This window comes from Anomaloglossus baeobatrachus, chromosome 8 (assembly GCF_048569485.1).
Source record: "Anomaloglossus baeobatrachus isolate aAnoBae1 chromosome 8, aAnoBae1.hap1, whole genome shotgun sequence".
Lineage (NCBI taxonomy): Eukaryota > Metazoa > Chordata > Amphibia > Anura > Aromobatidae > Anomaloglossus > Anomaloglossus baeobatrachus.
The window spans coordinates 61284270-61306022 of NC_134360.1; the positions used below are offsets into that span (position 1 = coordinate 61284270).

General features: G+C 47.7%; 1 protein-coding gene across 7 annotated transcripts in view; it reads right to left on the reverse strand.

Moving 5' to 3' along the window:
- The window catches only part of ATP2B2 (ATPase plasma membrane Ca2+ transporting 2), a 287611-nt gene that overhangs the window by 104258 nt on the left and 161600 nt on the right, over positions 1-21753 (reverse strand). For all 7 annotated transcript variants that reach the window (XR_012725099.1, XM_075321717.1, XM_075321716.1 and 4 more), the window contains one exon: positions 13350-13794. Coding sequence is in view for 6 of the 7 variants with exons in the window: in XM_075321717.1 (XP_075177832.1) it covers positions 13350-13548 (199 nt within the window). In the remaining variant the exon portion in view is untranslated. The remainder of the gene's footprint in view (positions 1-13349; positions 13795-21753) is intronic.

Consider the following 21753-nt stretch of genomic DNA (forward strand, 5'->3'; position numbering starts at 1 on the left):
GGGTTCTGTGTACCAGAGATGAATGTTCTTTGGTCAGACATGTGCATATCAACCCAAGAACAAAAGCAGAAGACCTTGTGAAGATGCTGGTGGAAGCTGGTAAGATTGTGTCATTATGCACAATGAAATGAGTACTGTATCAACATGGGCTGAATGGCCTCTCTGCCGGGAAGAAGCCATTACTCCAAAAGAAACATAAAAAAGCTAAATTAATGTTTGCAAATGCACACAGGAACAAAGACCTTAATGTTTGGAGACATGTCCTATGTTCTGACAGGATGAAGAGATATATACAGGAAGGAGACTAGGATGGGTACATATTTACCAGGAAGAGGACCAGAATGTGGGACATATATACCAGGAAGGGGTAAATTAGTACAAAATGGAGGACTTTACTACATATTGAAGGGGGAGACGGGACAACACTTATGTCTTTACTGGAGAGGGGACAACACTTATGTCTTTACATACATCTGACCAACAAGAGGGGGGGAGGCACATTCAAATTTTGCACCATGGTTCATCGGACTCTAGTTACTGCTCTCTTCCCTGCCTAATTAAGGTGACCTGCACCAACAATTTGTCCCTGCACACGGAATGCTTAGAGAAACGGACACAAGAACTGACCAGGAGGGACAATCCCAGAACACACGAAGCTAGAAGACTTTGCTAAAAAGCTGGAACCTCATCTACCTCATCTATAAAAGGATGTTTTCAATACTAGTGAGATAAGAGCACAGTGGGCGACCATAAGATGGAGGGGCATATCACATCTGCATAGGTGAGGTGTGTGTGGCGGAGAGAAGAGACTGAAAGATGTCTCAAAGAATTGAAGACGCTGTCACCCCTACTGAGGTCACAGCGCAGGGGGCAAATACTGGTGGGGACTCAACAAATCTACATAGGGTTGACAGGAGGAATTCACCAATCTCCTGTCACAAGTGTGTCACAGCCTGATGTGTTCTGGGGGGGGATCTGGGATCAGGAGGTCACAGTGTATAATTGATTGCAGATCCTCTTTAGTGCACGCTCGTCGTTTGCCCTGAGTTGCAGCTTATTTAATTCCATCCAGTGCTGAAGGGGTTAAGGTACCTTTCTATTCTGCTGTGATCTAACAGATGTAATTTCAGCTGCAGCCATTCCCTTCTGCTATAAATATCCACACCTCACTCCTCCCTATGTTGGCTATAGTTTTCTATGCTGCACACTTTGAAGGAGCCTATCTGTAGAGAAGCTTAGGCATTTGTTTCTGTGGCAGCTGAGAAGTAAGAAATTTCCTGCGAGAGTAGCTGTGGAGTGTTATTTGTTGTGTCTTTCCCCTGCTTGTCTTACGTTTCTCATGTTGTTTTATTGTAATGGCGAGACTAGCGTGGCCTTCACAGTAGTCAGGGTGAGTACAGGGCCAGCAAGTGCCTAGGCACGTGACGGCGCACATGGGGAGGAACCAGCTAGGAATGTTAGGGAGTGCAGGGATCAGCCTCAGGTGAGTGATAGGAGTTTACCTGCTCCCCTCTCCCTAGCACCAGGGCCTTCCATTGTATTGTCTCCCTGATGTTCCCTTTATGTTGCGTCGCTCATCAGGAGTACTCTCATTCCCTGCAAGACATGTCCACGAACAACAGCTGGAGGAAGCAAGAATAGGTGGAGACCACTCTGTCATGGAGGAACAGCTGGATGACACAAGACACTGGAAGACTCCTCTAAGAAGCCAGAACTTCTGAAAGAAAGCTCTCTCCAATACTGAGGTCACAGTGTGAGGATGACCATTAAAGAGGAGCACATTGCATCTACATGGAGGCGACAGCAGGAGAACACCAATGTCTAGGAATAACATGCCTCCCAACTTTTCAAGAAAGGAAAGAGGGACAAAGTATGCGGCACGCGCAGCCGCATACTTTTTTGACCACGCCCCCTAGCCACACCCCTAGCCACACCCATTTGGCAGTAAGGGTCATTCAGCAGATGTCCCGGACTGTTCATTCATATTCATAGCAGTCAGAATTTTTTTAGATTTCTATGTGTCACTACATGACATGTTGCTTATTTGTGCCTATAAAGCCGTGTTCACACGTTGCATAAATTCTGTTTCTTTTTGTTTCTGTCTGCACCAAACTACACAATAACTATCTTCTCTGTTTTTTCCACTTTTGCTGCATTTTTTTCTGCCTTTTCTCCATTATTTAATGTGTTTTTAGTTCAGATGTGAATCTGCGTTTTTAAGTGTTTTTATTGTACAGAGAAGCTTTTTCCTGCATTTTTTAAGCTCCACATAGAAACCTCCAGAGAAACACACAGAATTCAGTGGCGTCTTTTCATGGAATCACGTCCACTTTACTTGGACAATTAAACACAGCAGAATAAGGCTATGTGCGCACGTTGCGTACAGTCACTGCAGAAATTTCTGCAGCGATCTGAAGAGCACATGTACGCTTTAAATCGCTGCAGAAATGTCCGTAGTGAGCGCCGATTCCATGCGCTCTGCCTGCAGCTCCTCCCATAGACAGAGCCGGAGCTGCCGGCAAAGCGCACGGAAGAAGTGACATGTCACTTCTTAGAACGCAGCGCTTCGGCAGTAGCCGAAGCGCTGCGCTCTAAAACGCCACGTGCGCACGGCCCCTGCACAATCTCCCTAGACTGTGCAGGGGACGCAGGACGCATGCAGTTACGCTGCGCTACAAAGCGCAGCGTAACTGCATGTATTTACGCAACGTGCGCACATAGGTGATATGTGCCAAAAAACAGCAGGAAAAAAATGCAGCATTTACACTACATGGAAATATGGACTAATTGTCCAAGCAAAGTGGATGAGATGTCATGAAATCTCCGCCCCTTTTGCGTCTAAAGTCACTGCTGAACTGTGCGGATTTGGTGTTTCTTTCTTTATAAGCTTCAGGACTCACATCAGCCACAAACATGTATCAAATAAGGGGGACAATGCATAAAAAATACCGCAAACACGCAATAATCAGAGAACATTGTTATTGCACTCATGGCGCGGACACCTGCAGAAAAAATGCAGCATTTACGCTATGTGTGAACACGGCCTCAGTGATCCAATTTTATTACAGTTTTTTATGGGTTTTAATAAAGAAAAATAATAAATTGCGCCATTTTTTCCCCACCATTTACCGATCCCCATAAATAACCTGATCGCTGTGTTGTTCAGGTCATTACGATTACAGGGACACCAAATATGTCCATGTTATTTGCTGATTTGTGATGTTTATTATTTTATAAAAAAGTGTAATAAAAATTACATTATTCTATTTTTTTTTATTATTTTTAGTAACTTTATTAGAAGAAAAAAAAATCCTCTTTTCCTCTCTCTCCAGAATACAGGAGATAGAGACACTGCTGTGTACAATGGAGCTGTGTCCTGTGTAATCTGCTGTGTAAGAGGCTGCATTGTAGGTTCGTTTATGTAAAATCCTCCCCCTGATGTCATCAATCCTAGTGGCTCAACAGCTAGAGCAGCTAGCAAAGCTAGGAGGCTGCTGGACACAAGCTTTGAATGTTGCTGGTTTGAATCCAAGTTGGTGAAGATAAAAAAAAAAATGTATTTGTATTTTTTTCCTCATTTCTTTATAGTAGTTTTATGGGAACAAATGAATCTGACTCTTTCCTTCACCTACATTGAGAGACAGTATTTATCTATCTATATCTATCCCTCTATCTATATCTATCCCTCTATCTATCTATCTATCTATCTCTATCCCTCTATCTATCTATGATTCTATCTATCTATCTATCTATGATTCTATCTATCTATCTATCTATCTATGATTCTATCTATCTATCTATGATTCTATTTATCTCTCTATCTATGATTCTATCTATCTATCTATGATTCTATCTATCTATGATTCTATCTATGATTCTATCTCTATCTATCTATTATCTGTTGTGTATCTATATATCCCTCTATCATCCATCCCTCTATCATCCATCCATCCATCCCACTATCATCCATCCATCCCTCCCTCCATCCCTCCCTCCATTCATCCCTCTATCCCTTCCTCTATCCCTCCATTCATCCCTCTATCATCCATCCATCCCTTCCTCTATCCCTCCATTCATCCCTCCATTCATCCCTCTATCATCCATCCCTCCCTCTATCCCTCCATTCATTCCTCCATTCATCCCTCCATTCATCCCTCCATTCATCCATCCATCCCTCCCTCTATCCCTCCATTCATCCCTCCATTCATCCCTCTATTCATCCCTCTATCATCCATCCATCCCTCCATTCATCCCTCTATCATCCATCCATCCCTCCCTCTATCCCTCCATTCATCCCTCCATTCATCCCTCTATCATCCATCCCTCCTTCTATCCCTCCATTCATCCCTCCATTCATCCCTCTATCATCCATCCATCCATCCATCCATCCCTCCCTCTATCCCTCCCTCTATCCCTCCATTCATCCCTCCATTCATACCTCTATCATCCATCCATCCCTCCCTCTATCCCTCCATTCATACCTCCATTCTTCCCTCTATCATCCATCCATCCCTGTATCCCTCCATTCATCCCTCCATTCATCCCTCCATTCATCCATCCCTCTTTGCAGCTGAATAATTTGCTTCTGGTGTCTCACCTGCAGTATAGAGGTCAAGATAACAAAATCTTCCTATTGGTTTCAATACAGGCAGTAGCTCAGTGGTAAAGCTGCTGCCTTTGAAACAATGAACTCACAGTCCCGGCCGCCCCGAAAATACAGAACCGATGATAATTTAATTTAATTTATTCACTCCACTGAGGGGAGGAGCCGGGACATCAGCTGTGAGCCGCGGGAGTGCGGGACACACCTGAAAAATCGTGGCAGTCACGCAGAATCCGGGACGGTTGGGAGGTATGGAATAACAGTCTCAGAGCACAAGATGCTGGATGACTTCACTAAGAAGCCAGAACTTCAGCAACATCGAGGTGTGACAAGTGGGGACCACTACTGTACAGAAGGAAGAGCAAGAAGACATAAGAAGAATCGGAGGAGACAACCAATGTCCATAAATCACAGTTGGAGGAAGCAAAAACAGGAGGAGACCACCACTCTCCAGGAGGAAAATCTGGGTGACACATGACACTGGAAGACTTCTCTAAGACGCCATAAGATCTTACCATAAGCTCCCACCACTACTGAGGTCACAAAACAAGGATGACCATTAGAGAGGGGCATATCACATCTACGTAGGGGTGACAGCAGGAGAACACCAATTTTCATGAGTAACAATCATGGAACACATATTTCATCATATACACAATTGATTGGGCCCATTACACCTGTCACTGGGTCAGATATCGGAGTCCGAGGTGGGGTGTACACATTTCGTCTATGTACACATGTAACTGGACCCATTACAGCAGTCATTGGGTCAGGGTCTGTGGTGGGTGTACACATCTCCTCCATATGCATATGTGCTGGGCCCATTACACCGGATACTGGGTCAGATATTGCTGTTCCGCATGGGGTGTACATTTCTCTGTATACACATGTGACCGGCCCAGTACACCGGTCAGTAGGTCAGATATTTGGGTCTGGAGTTTAGTGTATACATCTCCATATACACATGTGACTGAGCCCATTACACTGGTTACTGGGTCAGATATTGGGGTTCAACAAGGGGTGAATATATCTATATATACACATGCGACTGAGCCCATTACACTGGCCTCTGGGTCAGATATCGGGGTCTGGGATAGGGTTTACACACCTCCATATACACATATGACCGGCCCAGTACACCGGTCAGTAGGTCAGATATTGGGGTGTGGAGTTGAGTGTATACATCTCCTCCACATACACATATGATTGAGCCCATTACACCAGTCACTGGGTCAGATATCGGGTTCGGGGTGGGATGTACACATCTCCTCCACATACACATATTACTGAGCCCAGTACACCAGTCACTGGGTCAGATATCCGGGTTTGGGGTGGGGTGTACACATCTCTTCCATATACACATGTGACTTGGTTCATTACACCAGTAATGTGTGGGGTCTACAGATATCAGGGGTGAAAATACAGGAAGAAGTCACACAATAGTATATACAAAGTAGCACACAGGCACAAAGTTCTAGAGAGCCCACAGGTCGAGCTGAAACTAATTGGCAGCTAGAGGCTGTCTGCTGGGGTTTATACAAAAGGAGCCGCCCATGGCTCCCAGTAGAGAAGTAATTACATACCAGCTCATTGCAGCAAAACACAGGTGGACACAGATGCCCAGATAGACGTCCCCGGACTCAGCAAGGCGCTGGAGAGTTTCAGATGGTGGATGTCTTGGGCAGACATCCATCTGACGTCCGGACTCTCCACAGTTGCTACCAAGATTCAGGGCATGGTGTTTGGCCCCATATTGTTGATGGGAGGTAGTCATCTCGATCTCCATTGTCTACTCACTAAGGGTAATATGTCCAGTAGTCTTAGGTGGAGGTGCAGACTCAGCAGTGCACTCGTGTCTGCGTTCACGCAAACGCCTATCAAAATGGATTGTTATGAACATGGATGAGTCAAGGGAATCAGGAGACAAAAACTGCACTAATATGCCCTTGACTTGGTCAGTGAGTCCAGAACGAAAGTGATGGTGTAGGATCTAGTAATTTCACTGGCAGTCAGTAGCCCAGCGCCAAAATTCAGGGCAGTACTCCTCAGCCACATGCCGACCCTGGTGGAAGACTTCTCAGGCAGAGTTGTCCTATAGGAGCCCTAGGGCCTCAAAAACTGAGTCGAATGTGGAGAGTTCCGGAGCTTCAGGGGGTAGATAAAATACCCAAGCCTAGGGTTCACCCTTCAGCAGGGAGATGATGAGTCTCATATGTGGCTCTCAGAACCAGATACATTTAGGTGCAGCCTGAAATACAGACGACAACTTTCCCTAAAGGAAAACAAATTATTACGGTCACCTGAAAATAAGTCAGGAAAGTTATCCTTGGGTTCAGAAATGACCAAGGGAGGTGCTGCAGGGGCTTGGGCCTGAGCTCTCTCGTGATGTTCAAATTGGCCTGCAAGACCCTGGACTAAATGAGCCATACTTTGCATTTGATCTACCACTGTTTGGAGGGGATCCATAATTTATTTGGGCCACTGATTCTGTAACGTCTGTTAAAGGCCACAAACTCAAAAAGACTACCTTAGACAGATCTAACACCCCTTTAAGTCACTCTGTCTGATAGATTCCAGAGCCTTTACCCTTTAACTGCTGTACAGGGATATGTTCTTACAACAGGGTCGACTGGATTGTTCCACAAAAGGGTCGCAGGCCGGATGAGCGAACCAGAGGCAAGAGAGGTCAATACCAAGAAGTAAATTCATAGACAAAATCAGGAGGCAACGGGTGTTCAAAATACAGGTCAAGATCAGACACCAGGATATACAAAATAGCGAACAAAGTATAAGAGAGCCCAGGTCTAGTGAAACTAACTGGAAGGAGTCTGTCTGCTGGGGTTTATACACAAGGAGCCGCCCATAGCTCCCAGCAGAGAGCTAATTAAATACCAGCTCACTGCAGCAAAACACAGGTGGACAGGAAAGGGACAACTAATCACAGCAATCTATAAACTAAGCTCTCACATGTTGTCGGTGTCCAGCACTACCGTAACCGTGCATGGTATAGTGCAATGCGGCCTAGTTATCAGGGCAGGCTTTGCAGCAGTATGTCCAGACAAAGATGTGACATGTGGAGAGTGTGTGATCTCTCAGTGTGCAGATTGCATGATATTTCAGTGTGTGATACTCCAGTACGGAGAGACACCGATATCGCAGTGTGGAATGTCAGTGATGCTCCAGTGTGGAGAGTGTGTACTATCTCAGTGTGATGAGTGTGCAAAATCCCAGTGTGAAGAGGGTGTGATATCCCAGTGTGGGAAGTGTAATGGGATTTAATGTTCTTTGCCAGTCTGTCCTGAGGAAGGGAGCAGAGTCTCCCGAAACGCGTTGACCAGTGCATAAATAAAGCTACATTAATCTTCATGATCTGGTAGTCATTGGCGCGGCTTGGAAATACCCTGTTCTACTACTCTCTGTTAGTGTGGGAAGTGTGTGATATCCCATAAACAGATATCCCAGTGTGGAGTTAGTGTGATACTCCACTTCAGTGTAGAGAGTGTGTGGGATATCATAGCTTGGAGAGTGTGGGATATCTCAATGTAGAGATTGTGTGATGTATCCCAGTGTGGAATGTGTGTCACATACCAGTGTGGAGACTATGTGATATTCTAGTGTGCAGAGTATGTGAGATCACAGTGTGTAGAGAGTGTGATATTCCAATGTGGAGAGTGTGTGGTATCCCCAATGTGGAGAGTGTGATCTCTCAGTGTGCAGATTGCATCATATTTCACCGTGAAAATCATGCACGTTTTTCACGGTTGTGTCAAAGATGCGTATTGCCCTCCGTGTGCCGTGTTTATGGCACACGTGTGTTCTCCGTGTGCTATCCATGATAAGGGTATGTGCGCACGTTGCTTTTTACCTGCTTTTTACCTGCTTTTTTGCTGCTTTTTCTTCTGCGCTGTTTAATGCCAAAATGGATGTGTTCTTCTACCCAAGCAAAGTCTATGGGAATTTGGGTTTCTTGTTCACACTATTGTTGTTCAAAATGCTGCCTTTTTGTGGCAGAACTTTGGTCAAAAACTCAGCTTTGCAGTGCAAAACCCAAATGGCAAAAACAATTGACATGTTGCTTCTTTGAAAAGCTGAGTTTTTGACCAAAGTTCTGCCTCAAAAAGGCAGCATTTTGAACAACAATAGTGTGAACAAGAAACCCAAATTCCCATAGACTTTGCTTGAATAGAAGAACACATCCATTTTGGCATTAAACAGCGCAGAAGAAAAAGCAGCAAAAAAGCAGGTAAAAAGCAGGTAAAAAGCAACGTGCGCACATACCCTAACACACGGAGAACAGGAACTTTCTGCTCCCCTGTTCCTGGCGTTGCTGTCCATGGTGCTGATTTACAGTCTCCGGCCCTGCCAACTCCCCGCTACTGCTGCTTCAGACCCGCAGTGGAGTGAATATGCGATGAGCATAATGAGCGGGGGTCGATAGCAAGTGACAGCAGCGGCAGAGACAGCAGTGCTGAAGAAGGTGAGTATAGAAATTCCTTTTAATTCACATACAAGTGTGTTTTCTCCGATGCGTGTCACACAGATCACATCTGTGCGGTCCGTGTGACACTCATGATACCGGAGAAAAGCGGACATGTCTACGTGTGGAGCACACGGGCACACGTATGCTCCACATGGACACACGGTCCATGGCAAAACACACGGGAGCGCAGACCCATTGATTTTATTGGGTCTACGTATCCCAGTGTCTCCAGCACGTGAGGAAACAGACCAAACACGTACCGGAGACACGGACGTGTAAAGGAGGCCTAAGAGTGTGTGATATCTCAGTGTGTAGAGTATGTGATGTCTCATTGAGGAGAATGTGTGACAATCCCAATGTGGAGAGAGACATACAGTCAGGGCCAGAAATATTTGGACAGTGACACAAGTTTTGTTATTTTAGCTGTTTACAAAAACATGTTCAGAAATACAATTATATATATAATATGGGCTGAAAGTGCACACTCCCAGCTGCAATATGAGAGTTTTCACATCCAAATCGGAGAAAGGGTTTAGGAATCATAGCTCTGTAATGCATAGCCTCCTCTTTTTCAAGGGACCAAAAGTAATTGGACAAGGGACTCTAAGGGCTGCAATTAACTCTGAAGGCGTCTCCCTTGTTAACCTGTAATCAATGAAGTAGTTAAAAGGTCTGGGGTTGATTACAGGTGTGTGGTTTTGCATTTGGAAGCTGTTGCTGTGACCAGACAACATGCGGTCTAAGGAACTCTCAATTGAGGTGAAGCAGAACATCCTGAGGCTGAAAAAAAGAAAAAATCCATCAGAGAGATAGCAGACATGCTTGGAGTAGCAAAATCAACAGTCGGGTACATTCTGAGAAAAAAGGAATTGACTGGTGAGCTTGGGAACTCAAAAAGGCCTGGGCGTCCACGGATGACAACAGTGGTGGATGATCGACGCATACTTTCTTTGGTGAAGAAGAACCCGTTCACAACATCAACTGAAGTCCAGAACACTCTCAGTGAAGTAGGTGTATCTGTCTCTAAGTCAACAGTAAAGAGAAGACTCCATGAAAGTAAATACAAAGGGTTCAAATCTAGATGCAAACCATTCATCAATTCCAAAAATAGACAGGCCAGAGTTAAATTTGCTGAAAAACACCTCATGAAGCCAGCTCAGTTCTGGAAAAGTATTCTATGGACAGATGAGACAAAGATCAACCTGTACCAGAATGATGGGAAGAAAAAAGTTTGGAGAAGAAAGGGAACGGTACATGATCCAAGGCACACCACATCCTCTGTAACACATGGTGGAGGCAACGTGATGGCATGGGCATGCATGGCTTTCAATGGCACTGGGTCACTTGTGTTTATTGATGACATAACATCAGACAAGAATAGCCGGATGAATTCTGAAGTGTACCGGGATATACTTTCAGCCCAGATTCAGCCAAATGCCGCAAAGTTGATCGGACGGCGCTTCATAGTACAGATGGACAATGACCCCAAGCATACAGCCAAAGCTACCCAGGAGTTCATGAGTGCAAAAAAGTGGAACATTCTGCAATGGCCAAGTCAATCACCAGATCTTAACCCAATTGAGCATGCATTTCACTTGCTCAAATCCAGACTTAAGACGGAAAGACCCACAAACAAGCAAGACCTGAAGGCTGCGGCTGTAAAGGCCTGGCAAAGCATTAAGAAGGAGGAAACCCAGCGTTTGGTGATGTCCATGGGTTCCAGACTTAAGGCAGTGATTGCCTCCAAAGGATTCGCAACAAAATATTGAAAATAAAAATATTTTGTTTGGGTTTGGTTTATTTGTCCAATTACTTTTGACCTCCTAAAATGTGGAGTGTTTGTAAAGAAATGTGTACAATTCCTACAATTTCTATCAGATATTTTTGTTCAAACCTTCAAATTAAACGTTACAATCTGCACTTGAATTCTGTTGTAGAGGTTTCATTTCAAATCCAATGTGGTGGCATGCAGAGCCCAACTCGCGAAAATTGTGTCACTGTCCAAATATTTCTGGACCTAACTGTATATTCCAGTGTGGAGAGTGTGTGATACTCCAGTGCAGAGAGACTCCAATATCCCAATGTGGAATGTAAGTGAAGCTCCAGTGTGGAGAGTGTGTGATATCCCAGTGTGGAGAGCATGTGATACCCCAGTGTGGAGAGCATGTGATACCCCAGTGTGCAGAGTGTGTGTTACCCCAGTGTGCAGAGTGTGTGTTACCCCAGTGTGGAGAGTGTGTGATATCCCAGTGTGGAGAGCATGTGATACCCCAGTGTGCAGAGTGTGTGTTACCCCAGTGTGCAGAGTGTGTGATACCCCAGTGTGCAGAGTGTGTGATAGCCCAGTGTGGAGACTGTGTGATAGCCCAGTGTGGAGAGTGTGTGATAGCCCAGTGTGGAGAGTGTATGATATCCCAGTGTGGAGAGCATGTGATATCCCAGTGTGGAGAGTGTGTGATACCCCAGTGTGGACCTTGTGTGATATCCCAGTGTGAAGAGTGTGTGATATAGTGAGGGCAATGTGCAATATCCCAGTGTGGAGAGTATGTAGCGAGTGTTTGATATCTCAGTATGGAGTGTGTGCAATATCCCAATGAGGAGAGTGTGTGATATTCCATTGTGGAGAGTGTGTGAATTTGCACTGTGGAGAGTGTGTGATTCCCTAAAGTGTATATTCACGATATACCAGTGTGTAGGGCGGGTGAAATCTCAGTGTGGAGAGTGTGTAATAATATCCCAGTGGGGAGAGTTTACTCTGTGGAGAGTGTGTAGTACTCTAGTGTGGACACTGTTTGACATGCAGTGTGGAGAGTGTTATATCTCAGAATGAAGAGTGTGTCATAGCTAAGTCAGGAGAGTGTATGATATTCCAATGTGCAGAGTTTGTGACATCAGTGTGGCGAGTATGTGTTATCCCAGTGTAGAATATCGGACATCCCAATGTGTACAGTGTGTGATATCTCAATGTGGAGTGTATGATATCCTAGTGTGGATAGTTTGTGGAGAGTGTGTGATATTTCAGTGTGGAGAGTGTGTGATATCTCAGTGTGGCCAATGTGTGATATCCCAGTGTGGAAAGTGTGCAATATGCCAATGTAGAAATTGTGAAACATTACAGTCTGTAGAGTGTGTATTATTGCAAAGTGGAGAGTGTGGCACTTTGCAATGTAGAAAGTGTATAATTTTCGCATGTGGAAATTACATGATATCCCAGTGTAGAGAGTGTGTGATATCCAAGCGTGGAGAGAGTGTGATATCCCAGTATGCCGAGTGTGTGGTATCACAGTGTGGGAAAGTGTGGAGAGTTTCACATTACTGTGTTGAGAGTGTAAGATACTCCAGTGAGGACACTGTGTAATATTTAAGTATGCAAAGTGTGTCATCACAGTGTGGAGAGAGTTATATCCCAGTCGTCATATTTAAGTGTAGAGAGTGTGTAATATTCCAATGTGCAGACTGTGTAACATCACTGTGGAGAGTATGTGGTATCCCAATATTGTAGAGTGTGTGATATCTTAGTGTGGAGTGTGTCTGATATCCCAACGTACAGAGTGTGTGATATCTCAGTGTGGAGTGTGTGTGATATTCCAACGTATAGAGTGTGTGTGATATCCTAATGTGTAGAGTGTGTGATATCTCAGTGTGGAGTGTGTGTGATATCCTAATGTGCAGAATGTGTGAGATCCAAGTGTGGAGGGTATGTGATATCCCAATGTGTAAAGTGTGTGATATCTCAGTGTGGAGTGTGTGTGATATCCTAATGTGCAGAGTGTGTGAGATCCAAGTGTGGAGGGCATGTAATATCCAAGGGTGGATAGTGTGCAGTGTGGAGAGTATCTGATATGATTTTGTGGAAAGAGTGTGGTATCCCAATGTGTAGAGTATATGATATTTCAATGTAAAGTGTTAGTGTGATATTCCAGTTTGGAGACTATGTGATATCCCAGTGTGCAGTGTGTGATATCCCAGTATGCAGAGTGTGTGATACCCCAATGTGGAAAGTGTGTGATACCTCAGTGGGGAGAGCATGTGATATCCCAGTGTGCAGAGTGTATGATACCCCAGTGTGCATGTGGAGTGTGTGTTACCCCACTTTGGAGAGTATGTGATATCCCAGTGTGCAGAGTGTGTGATACCCCAGTGTGGAAAGTGACAACCACAGAGAATAAAGCCAAAACCCAATACTTAATACTTACAATAATGTCATCTTTACCTGTTGTGGAATTTAGGAGTCAGATTACAGTTGTAGACATGACAGGATCTTACCTTCGGTGGGAGAAGTCTTTAATCGCCTGCACAATCCATCCGAGTCCCCATAACATTCCTTGATCTTAACCACCGCCTCTGTACTCCGCAGCTCCATAAGAGAGCGCAATTCCTCCAGGGAGCACCCAAATTCAGCTGCATGGTTGGTCTCGTTTCTTTGGTTCTTAGAATAGAAATCACTATTGCTGAGGTCACCCATCTTTTGCTTTATATAGTTGGAACAAGATATCCCCAGTAACGACCGAGATGGAAATTCTTGTGCTCACAGTGTGTGACGGTCCGCTAGGTGGCATAAACCAGAGTGGAAGAACACAAGGTCCTCGTCAGGTGAATGTCTACTGGGTGCGTGGACACTTTCAAGGTTGTAGCATAAAAACTTCTTTCCAGTTACTAAACGCCATGACGCTGGACTTCACTATCATCCGATGCGACATCATCTTGTCTCCTGAAAGACAAACACAGCGACATTTAGGGGCTGCAAATGTTGCCACCAACCCTTCAAGAATCCATCATCTCCCGAAGCCTCCACTACTACAATGTGCAGAGCTGAGGTGCAGAGGACAGCAAGAGACTCAGTGTTCAGCAGCGCTCTCAGCTAGATGAGATGTCTCATGTATATTAATGAGGAGACATCCGCCCCTGCGCCTGAATTACGTGGACACGTTTACACTGCACATCAATCTTTCATTTCTCCAGAGATACAGAATGAGGCAAAAAGAAGCAAAAACATAAATAAACTATAAAATTTCATATCATGGAAATGACAACTAGGAACAGGATCATCACATTTACAAAATGTCATATATTAGGAGGGACGTCAACCAGGAGCACCAGCAACACAACTACCCCATTTCATATATCAGGGGTACATCAAGCAGGAACAAGAGCAACACAACTGCCACAGGTCATATATCAGGGGTACGTCAACCAGGAGCAAGAGCAACACATCTGCTACATGACATATATCAGGAGTTTATCAGCCTCATGTCATATATTAGGAGGAAGGTCAACCAGTAGCAAGTGCAACACAACTGCCTCAGATCATATGGGTATTGTCACACAGAGTATTGCATAAACGTTGCCGACTGTAAGGGGTACTTTGCACACTGCGACATCGCTAGCCAATGATAGCGATGCCAAGCGCGATAGTACCCGCCCCCGTCGCACATGCGATATCTTGTGATAGCTGCCGTAACGAACATTATCGCAAAGGCAGCTTCACACGCACTTACCTGCCCTGCGATGGCGCTCTGGCCGGCGACCTGCCTCCTTCCTAAGGTGGCGGATCGTGCGGCGTCACAGCGACGTCACACGGCAGGCGGCCAATAGAAGCGGAGGGGCGGAGATGAGCGGGACGTAAACATCCCGCCCACCTCTTTCTTCCGCATAGCCAGTGGAGGCAGGTAAGGAGATGTTCCTCGCTCCTGTGGCTGCATACACAGCGATGTGTGCTGCCGCAGAAACGTGGAACAACATTGTATCTCCTATTGGTGCGACATGAAAATGACCGACGCTACACAGATCACCGATTTACGACGCTTTTGCGATCATTTATCGGTGCATCTAGGCTTTACACGTTGCGGCGTCGTTACTGGTGCCGGATGTGCGTCACTTTCGATTTGACCCCGACGACATTGCAGTAGCGATGTCGCAACGTGCAAAGTACCCCTAAGGGTGGCATTGGGTTCTGTACAGATTGCATATTCTGACACTCCACCAGATGGTTTCTCTGTTGTCTGGGAGAAACACAGACAGACTTGGGCATTGACCTGCTGTGTGCTGATTCATAGGAAGGCTAGCATGAGTTAAGCTGGTGTCACACTAAGCGACAGCGACAACGACGTCGCTGTTACGTCACCATTTTCGGTGACGTAACAGCGACCTTGTAAGTCGCTGTTATGATCGCTGCTTAGCTGTCAAACACAGCAGAAGCAGCGATCATAACGTCGCTGTGCTACATGTGCAGAGAGCAGGGAGCCGCGCTTAGCGCTGGCTCCTTGCTCTCCTAGGTACAGTACACATCGGGTTAATTAACCCGATGTGTGCTGCAGCTACATGTCACAGTGCAGAGAGCAGGGAGCCGCGCACACTGCTTAGCGCTGGCTCCTTGCTCTCCTTGCTACAGTATACATCGGGTTAATTACCCGATGCATACTGCAGCCACATGTCACAGAGCAGGAGCCGGCACTGGCAGCAAGAGCGGAGGCTGGTAACCAGCGTAAACATCGGGTAACCAGGGAAAGGTCTTCCCTTGGTTACCCGATGTTTACGCTGGTTACAGCTTACCGCAGCTGCCAGTGCCGGCTCCTGATCGCTTCATTTCGTCGCTCTCTCGCTGTCACACACAGCGATGTGTGTGTCACAGCGGGAGAGTGACGACCAAAAAATGAAGCTGGACATTCAGCAACGACCGGCGACCTCACAGCAGGGGCCAGGTCGTTGCTGGATGTCACACACAGCGACAGCGACGGGACGTCGCTGCAACGTCACAGAAAATGGTGACGTAGCAGCGACGTCGTTGTCGTCGTCGTTATGTGTGACACCAGCTTTAAGCTTTGCTAATCTGCATGCTCCTTTAATCACATGTTGTGGGGACATCTATCATATCTGCTCTCCTATTTATGCTGGTGGAATTCATCTACCCATGGCAGCTATAGTTTATTCTATGTTGGTCTGTGAGATGTGGTGTCCCAGACTCTCTGGTGAAAGTTGTACTTTAGTTGTGTTAATTGCTTAGAGCAGATGTGAAGTTTATCCCTGTTTTATGTTTTCTTCCTGCTCTTGTTTTTCCTCCTGAATCTCTTATTATCTTTACCTTTGTGTGTGCATGCTCTTGGACAGAGTTTTCGTTTTCCATTGTCTGACTTTATTTGTTTTTTATGCACACTCCTGTCCCGTCCCTCCCTAGGAGGAGGGGGATCAGATCAGGACTGGTCAGGAGCAGGGCAAGGAAGGAGACTCAGGCATCTCCACCATTAGAAGTATCCCTGAGATTAGGGATAGCATAGGGTCCCCTAGCTTGAGCGACTGCTTAGGAGCCCCGGTTACCCCCTATCTCAAAGTCATCATGACAGGTATATCAAACAAGAGCAAGAGGAATACAAGCGGGCCATGTCATATATCAGGGGTCTGTTAACCAGGAGCAACCACCCAATGTCATACATAAGTGGTGGTACATGAACCAGAAACAAAAGGGAACACAATTGTCCCATGTCATATATCAAGGGTATGTCAACCAGGAGCAACAGCAACACAACAGCCCCAGGTCATATAACAGGGAAACATCCACCAAAATCAAGAGCAACACATGTGCCTCATGTCATACTTCAGGAGTATGTCAACCAGAAGAAAGAGCAACTCAACCACCCAAAGACACACATCATTAGTATGTCAACCATTAAAAAGAGCACACACAACTATCCCATGTGACATATCAATGGAACATCAACCCAAAGCAAGAGCAAACAGAACTGCCCCATTTCATATATCAGGAGTACGTCAACTAGAAGCAAGAGCAACACAACTGCTACATGTCATACTTTAGGACTACGTCATCCAGGAATAAGAGCAACACTATTGCCCATGTCATATATTAGGAGAAACAGCAACCAGTATCACGTGTACGTTCACTACATATCATACATCAGGGGTATATCAACCAGGGGCAAGAGCAAACCAAGTGCCCTTTGTGATATATTAGGATTATGTCATCCAGTAGCAAGAGCAACACAACTGCCCCATGTCAAATAGCAGGGGTATGTCAACACAACTGCCTCATGTCATATATTAGGGGTACATCAATCAAGAACAAGAGCAACCCAATTGCCACATGTGATACGTCAGGGGTACATCAAGCAGGAGTAAGGGAAAAGCAACTGCCCCATGTTATATGTCAGGACAAACATCAACCAGGAGCAAGTGCAACACGTTCGCTACATGTCATACAACAGGGGTATGTAAACCAGGACCAAGTCATGTCAACCTCCCCATGTCACATATTAAAAGGATCATCAAGAGGAGCAAGATCAACACAACTATCCCATGTTATATATCAGGTAAATGTTCACTTTTCCAACATCACAATGATCCAAAACTCATGTTACACTTTTGAAAAAGAACAGTGTGAAAGTGATTCAGTGGCCAAATGTCTCCTGATCTGACCCCCAACTGCGCACCTATGGGGAGTCCTGAAGAGACAAGTTGTCATCACTCTCCATCCAACATTCAGGCTCCAAAGGAGCTCATTCTTGAAGAATGAAAAACGATAGATACTGTAGTATGTTGCCAACTTGTTCTGGCCTCACAAATTATGGAGGCCATACAAAATATTGGGTGTAGTAGGACAAATGCTGTATTTTTTGTCCACAACATGTAGCCATGGGCCATTGCTGCTTACAAGCTGCAGTTGTCATGATTCTGATTAGCGGTGCTCTGCTCTCTTGCAGAGTCTATACTGGGCTTCTTATTTTACTCCTGTGAACTCGTTGTTCCCGATCTAGTCTTGTGTGGTGTGGGAGGCGCCTGTCTCTGGAGACTCGTTCCGGGTGATTGCTTTGCTTTATCTGGGAGCTATTTCACCCGGAGCGGCGCCAGTGATAGTTCCTGTTTAATAGTGCACGTCTCTGGTTCCCGTGAGTAACTGACCTGATATTGTCCCACTACCTAGTTCCTCATACCCCGTCCCATGTCCTCCCCTACTCTGACTTGACTCCCTGATCTTCGGCTTGTTTCCTGACGCAGCTCCACACTCTCCCGTGTATCCAACGTGTCCTCTTCGCTACTGACCTTGGCTCGTACGCCAGCTCCACTCTCTTCCTGGTACTTGACGCAACTTCCTGGTTTAAAGACTCTCAGCTCGCACATTGACGTCGGCCTCTCTCTCCCTCTGGTACTGATATGATCTCCTGGCTTCTGACCCCTGGCTTGTTCGACTACCCCGCAGATCTCCTCCACTAGTGTATCTAGCGACTCCTGGTGATTTAGCGTCTCTCGCTTTTTACATGAACCTCTTTTACTGCATTTTAAGAATTTGTCAATAAATCTTTTGGATTTTTAGCTGATTTTTGAAGCTGGATTTCTTCTTCACGTCATAGAGATCTCTTATACAGATGTGAAAAATATGCTCTCAAATCAGTCAGAATGCTTCATAAATAGATGTTTTAATATTTTTATCAACTAACAAAATGTAAACTGTATGAAGAAAGAAGAAATGTAAATCCCATCAATATTTAGGCGGGCTTTGCACACTACGACATCGCAGGCCGATGCTGCGATGCCGAGTGCGATAGTGCCCGCCCCCGTCGCAGCAGCGATATGTGGTGATAGCTGGCGTAGCGAAAGTTATCGCTACGCCAGCTTCACACACACACTCACCTGCCGTGCGACGTCCCTGTGGCCGGCGACCCGCCTCCTTGTTAAGGGGGCGGGTCGTGCGGCGTCACTGCGACGTCACACGGCAGGCAGCCAATCAGAGCGGAGGGGCGGAGATGAGCAGGATGTAAACATCCCGCCCACCTCCTTCCTTCCGCATATCCTACGGAAGCCGCAGTGAGGCCGGTAGGAGACGTTCCTCGCTCCTGCGACTTCACACACAGCGATGTGTGCTGCCGCAGGAGCGAGGAACAACATCGGACCGTCGCGTCAGCGTAATCATGGATTACGCCGACGCTGCACCGATGATACGATTACGACGCTTTTGCGCTCGTTAATCGTATCATCCAGCCTTTACACACTGCGATGTCGCATGCGATGCCGGAAGTGCGTCATTTTCAATTTGACCCCACCGACATCGCACCTGCGATGTCGCAGTGTGCAAAGTGCCCCTTAAAGATGTGAACGTCCTTTCCCTTCATCAATTTTTCTACATACAGTTGCACACAGCTTTTGAAGGAACTCGATACAAGCTTTTCCCCTTTCCCAAATATCTTGGAGAATTAACCACAGATCTTAAGTGTATGTAGACATGTTGGCTTGTGCAGATCCTTCTCGCCCTGAATAATCAAAGTGATTGCACCAAAATCCTGTCATAAATTAGTTTGAAAAGTTCCAAAAGTTTTGCGACTTTTAACATTTTCACATCATTTTTCCCTAGCACCACAGAACTTTATGGAATTGGGCTGAAAAAAGGGCTGTGAAACTACAGCTCATCTAATTCCTGACGAGCCGGGGTATACCTTATGGTGATGCCCCTTGCCACTTTTGTTAAGAAGCTTGCGCCACTTCATGAATCAGGAGCAACAGGCTCAAAAACCTCCCCTCATCAATGATGTTCAAGTTAATCTTGATGAATCGGCACCTCGGTCTCTTCATGTAATCCAGAGAGACTGGATGGTGTGAGGTCAGGGTTCTGTGGAACCGGATCATCACCTCCAGGACTCTGTGTTCTTTACCTTGAAGATAGAAAGCCATGGACCCCATAGGGGGGAGGGGCGACATGACCAGAGGGAAGGAAGGGAGTGAGGGGGTTAATAAAGTTGAAATAGGGCATTATGGGAGGATATAAGGGGATTGGTGGAAGAGGGTCCCTATAGGGGAGGGGGGGAGTATATAAGTAATGGGGAGGGGTCTTACCTCCCCTTTTTGACTCCGGACGGCGACAGATTGGAGACCCAGGACCAGGACCAAGGAACCAGCATGGCGGACTTCCAGGAGCTGAATAGGCTGATCAGAGCGGCGATGGCGGTGCACGGGGCCCAGGCAGTGCAGTCCCACGTCAGGGCTGCCTGGGTTTCCCCGTCGGCACCTGCCCCTCGCTCCCCCTCTAGCCGCGGGCGGCGTTCGAGGCCCCCGCTCAGGTACTCTCCGGGCGCAGGGGGGGCGAGGAGGCCCAGCGAGAGCCCCCCTCGGAACCCTCCGCGGCGGGGCGGGCGGCAGCAGCTCCCAGCGTCTGCCCCGGCCGCCGGGAGGAATCTCCGGCGAGGCCGCGGCGGCCGAGAAAGGGGCGTGGCCAGCCCGGGGCCTTCTTCCGATGTCAGGCCTCGGGCTGGAGTGCAGAGCCCAGCGGCGTCTCCCGGCCGGGAGCGAGCCCGGCGATGGAATGAGGCCAGCGGTGGCCTGGATGGAGGCAGGCCCGGCCTGGGGCCTACTTCCGGTCCCAGGCCTCGGGCTAGATTTGGCAGGCCAGCGGCAGCCCGGGATCCGGGCCGTGCCCGATGTGGATCGGAGGCACGGAGAGGGGGCGTGTCCGGCCTGGGGCCTGCACTGGATGCCGGGCCCCCGCCGGTGGGGCACGTCCCGGCGGCTGCTCCTACACAGGTGCGGGCCCAGCGGATGATAGAGGCCAGCTGTACCCCCCAAGGACGGAGGGGGGGCCGGGCGCAGGCAGCCAGCAGGGGGACCGGTGTGGGCAGGCGCCACCCGGATACCTGCGAGGCTGCGGAGAGAAGGAGGGACGGCGGAAGCCCTGCTGCGACTGCCAGGTCCCTCAGGTCAGCAGCACTGCATCCGGCGGCCGCGGTCTCCCTCGGGCGGGGGAGGACCCAGCGGGAGGTCCCTGTCGGAGGCCCTGGAGGGCAGGAAACGACGGTGGGGAGCCCCCCAAGCCCGGGGAGCGGCTCCTCCAGGAAGAGGACACGGTCGGTGGCGGCCCAGGGGACAATACGGTCTTGTGGGCTGTCGCCGCACAGAAAGCAGAGGACGCCCTCTGCCAGTGCCCACGCGGTGGCCCAGGAGGGCGGCCGTGGTGGAGGGGACGCATCGGCTGCGTCCTCCGGAGCTGGGACAGTGGAGGACGACTACAGCGAGGAAGAAGACAGAGCCCTCAGGTCGGGGGACGAACCAGAGGAGCAGATGGCAGAGGACGTCACAGTACCGATTTCCATCTCTGCGTCGCGGTCGGGTGAGCTAGCCGTGGATTCGGCATTGCTTGCGGCGCGGGGTGCTGGTGTTGGGGAGGTGGCTGCGGGCACGGCAGCGCCAGAGGGGTCAGCTCTGCTTAGTCAGTTGCTGGGGTTTTTGCAGGGTTTAGCGCGAGCGCCGGCAGTGGCGGCCTGGACGGGGTCAGCGGCGGATGGCGCAGCAGCAGCCAACAGCGAGAAGGCGCCGGTGGGGGCGGGTGCAGTTAGCGGAGTAGTGGAGTCCGTGGGCGACAAAACGGGAGAAAAGGAGAAGGAAAAGGAGGATGAGGTGGTGCGGCTGGATGACAGGGCGAAGAGCGAGGTGTATGTGTGCTTTGAGGGACCGCTAGGGGCGCACCTCAAAAGAGAGGTGAGGGAAAAAATTTGGAAAGGGGAGTATGTGGAGATATTTTCCCTACTACCCCTGGAGAAATTTAACCTAGACAAGGTGAAGCCGAGCGATTCCAAGAAGGAAAAGGAGGAGGAAAAAAAACGCCGTTATAGGCTCATTCCTCCTTCCTTTTCCAATTGGTTGCAGGCGTTCGCAATTTTGGCCAGCGTGATAGGGA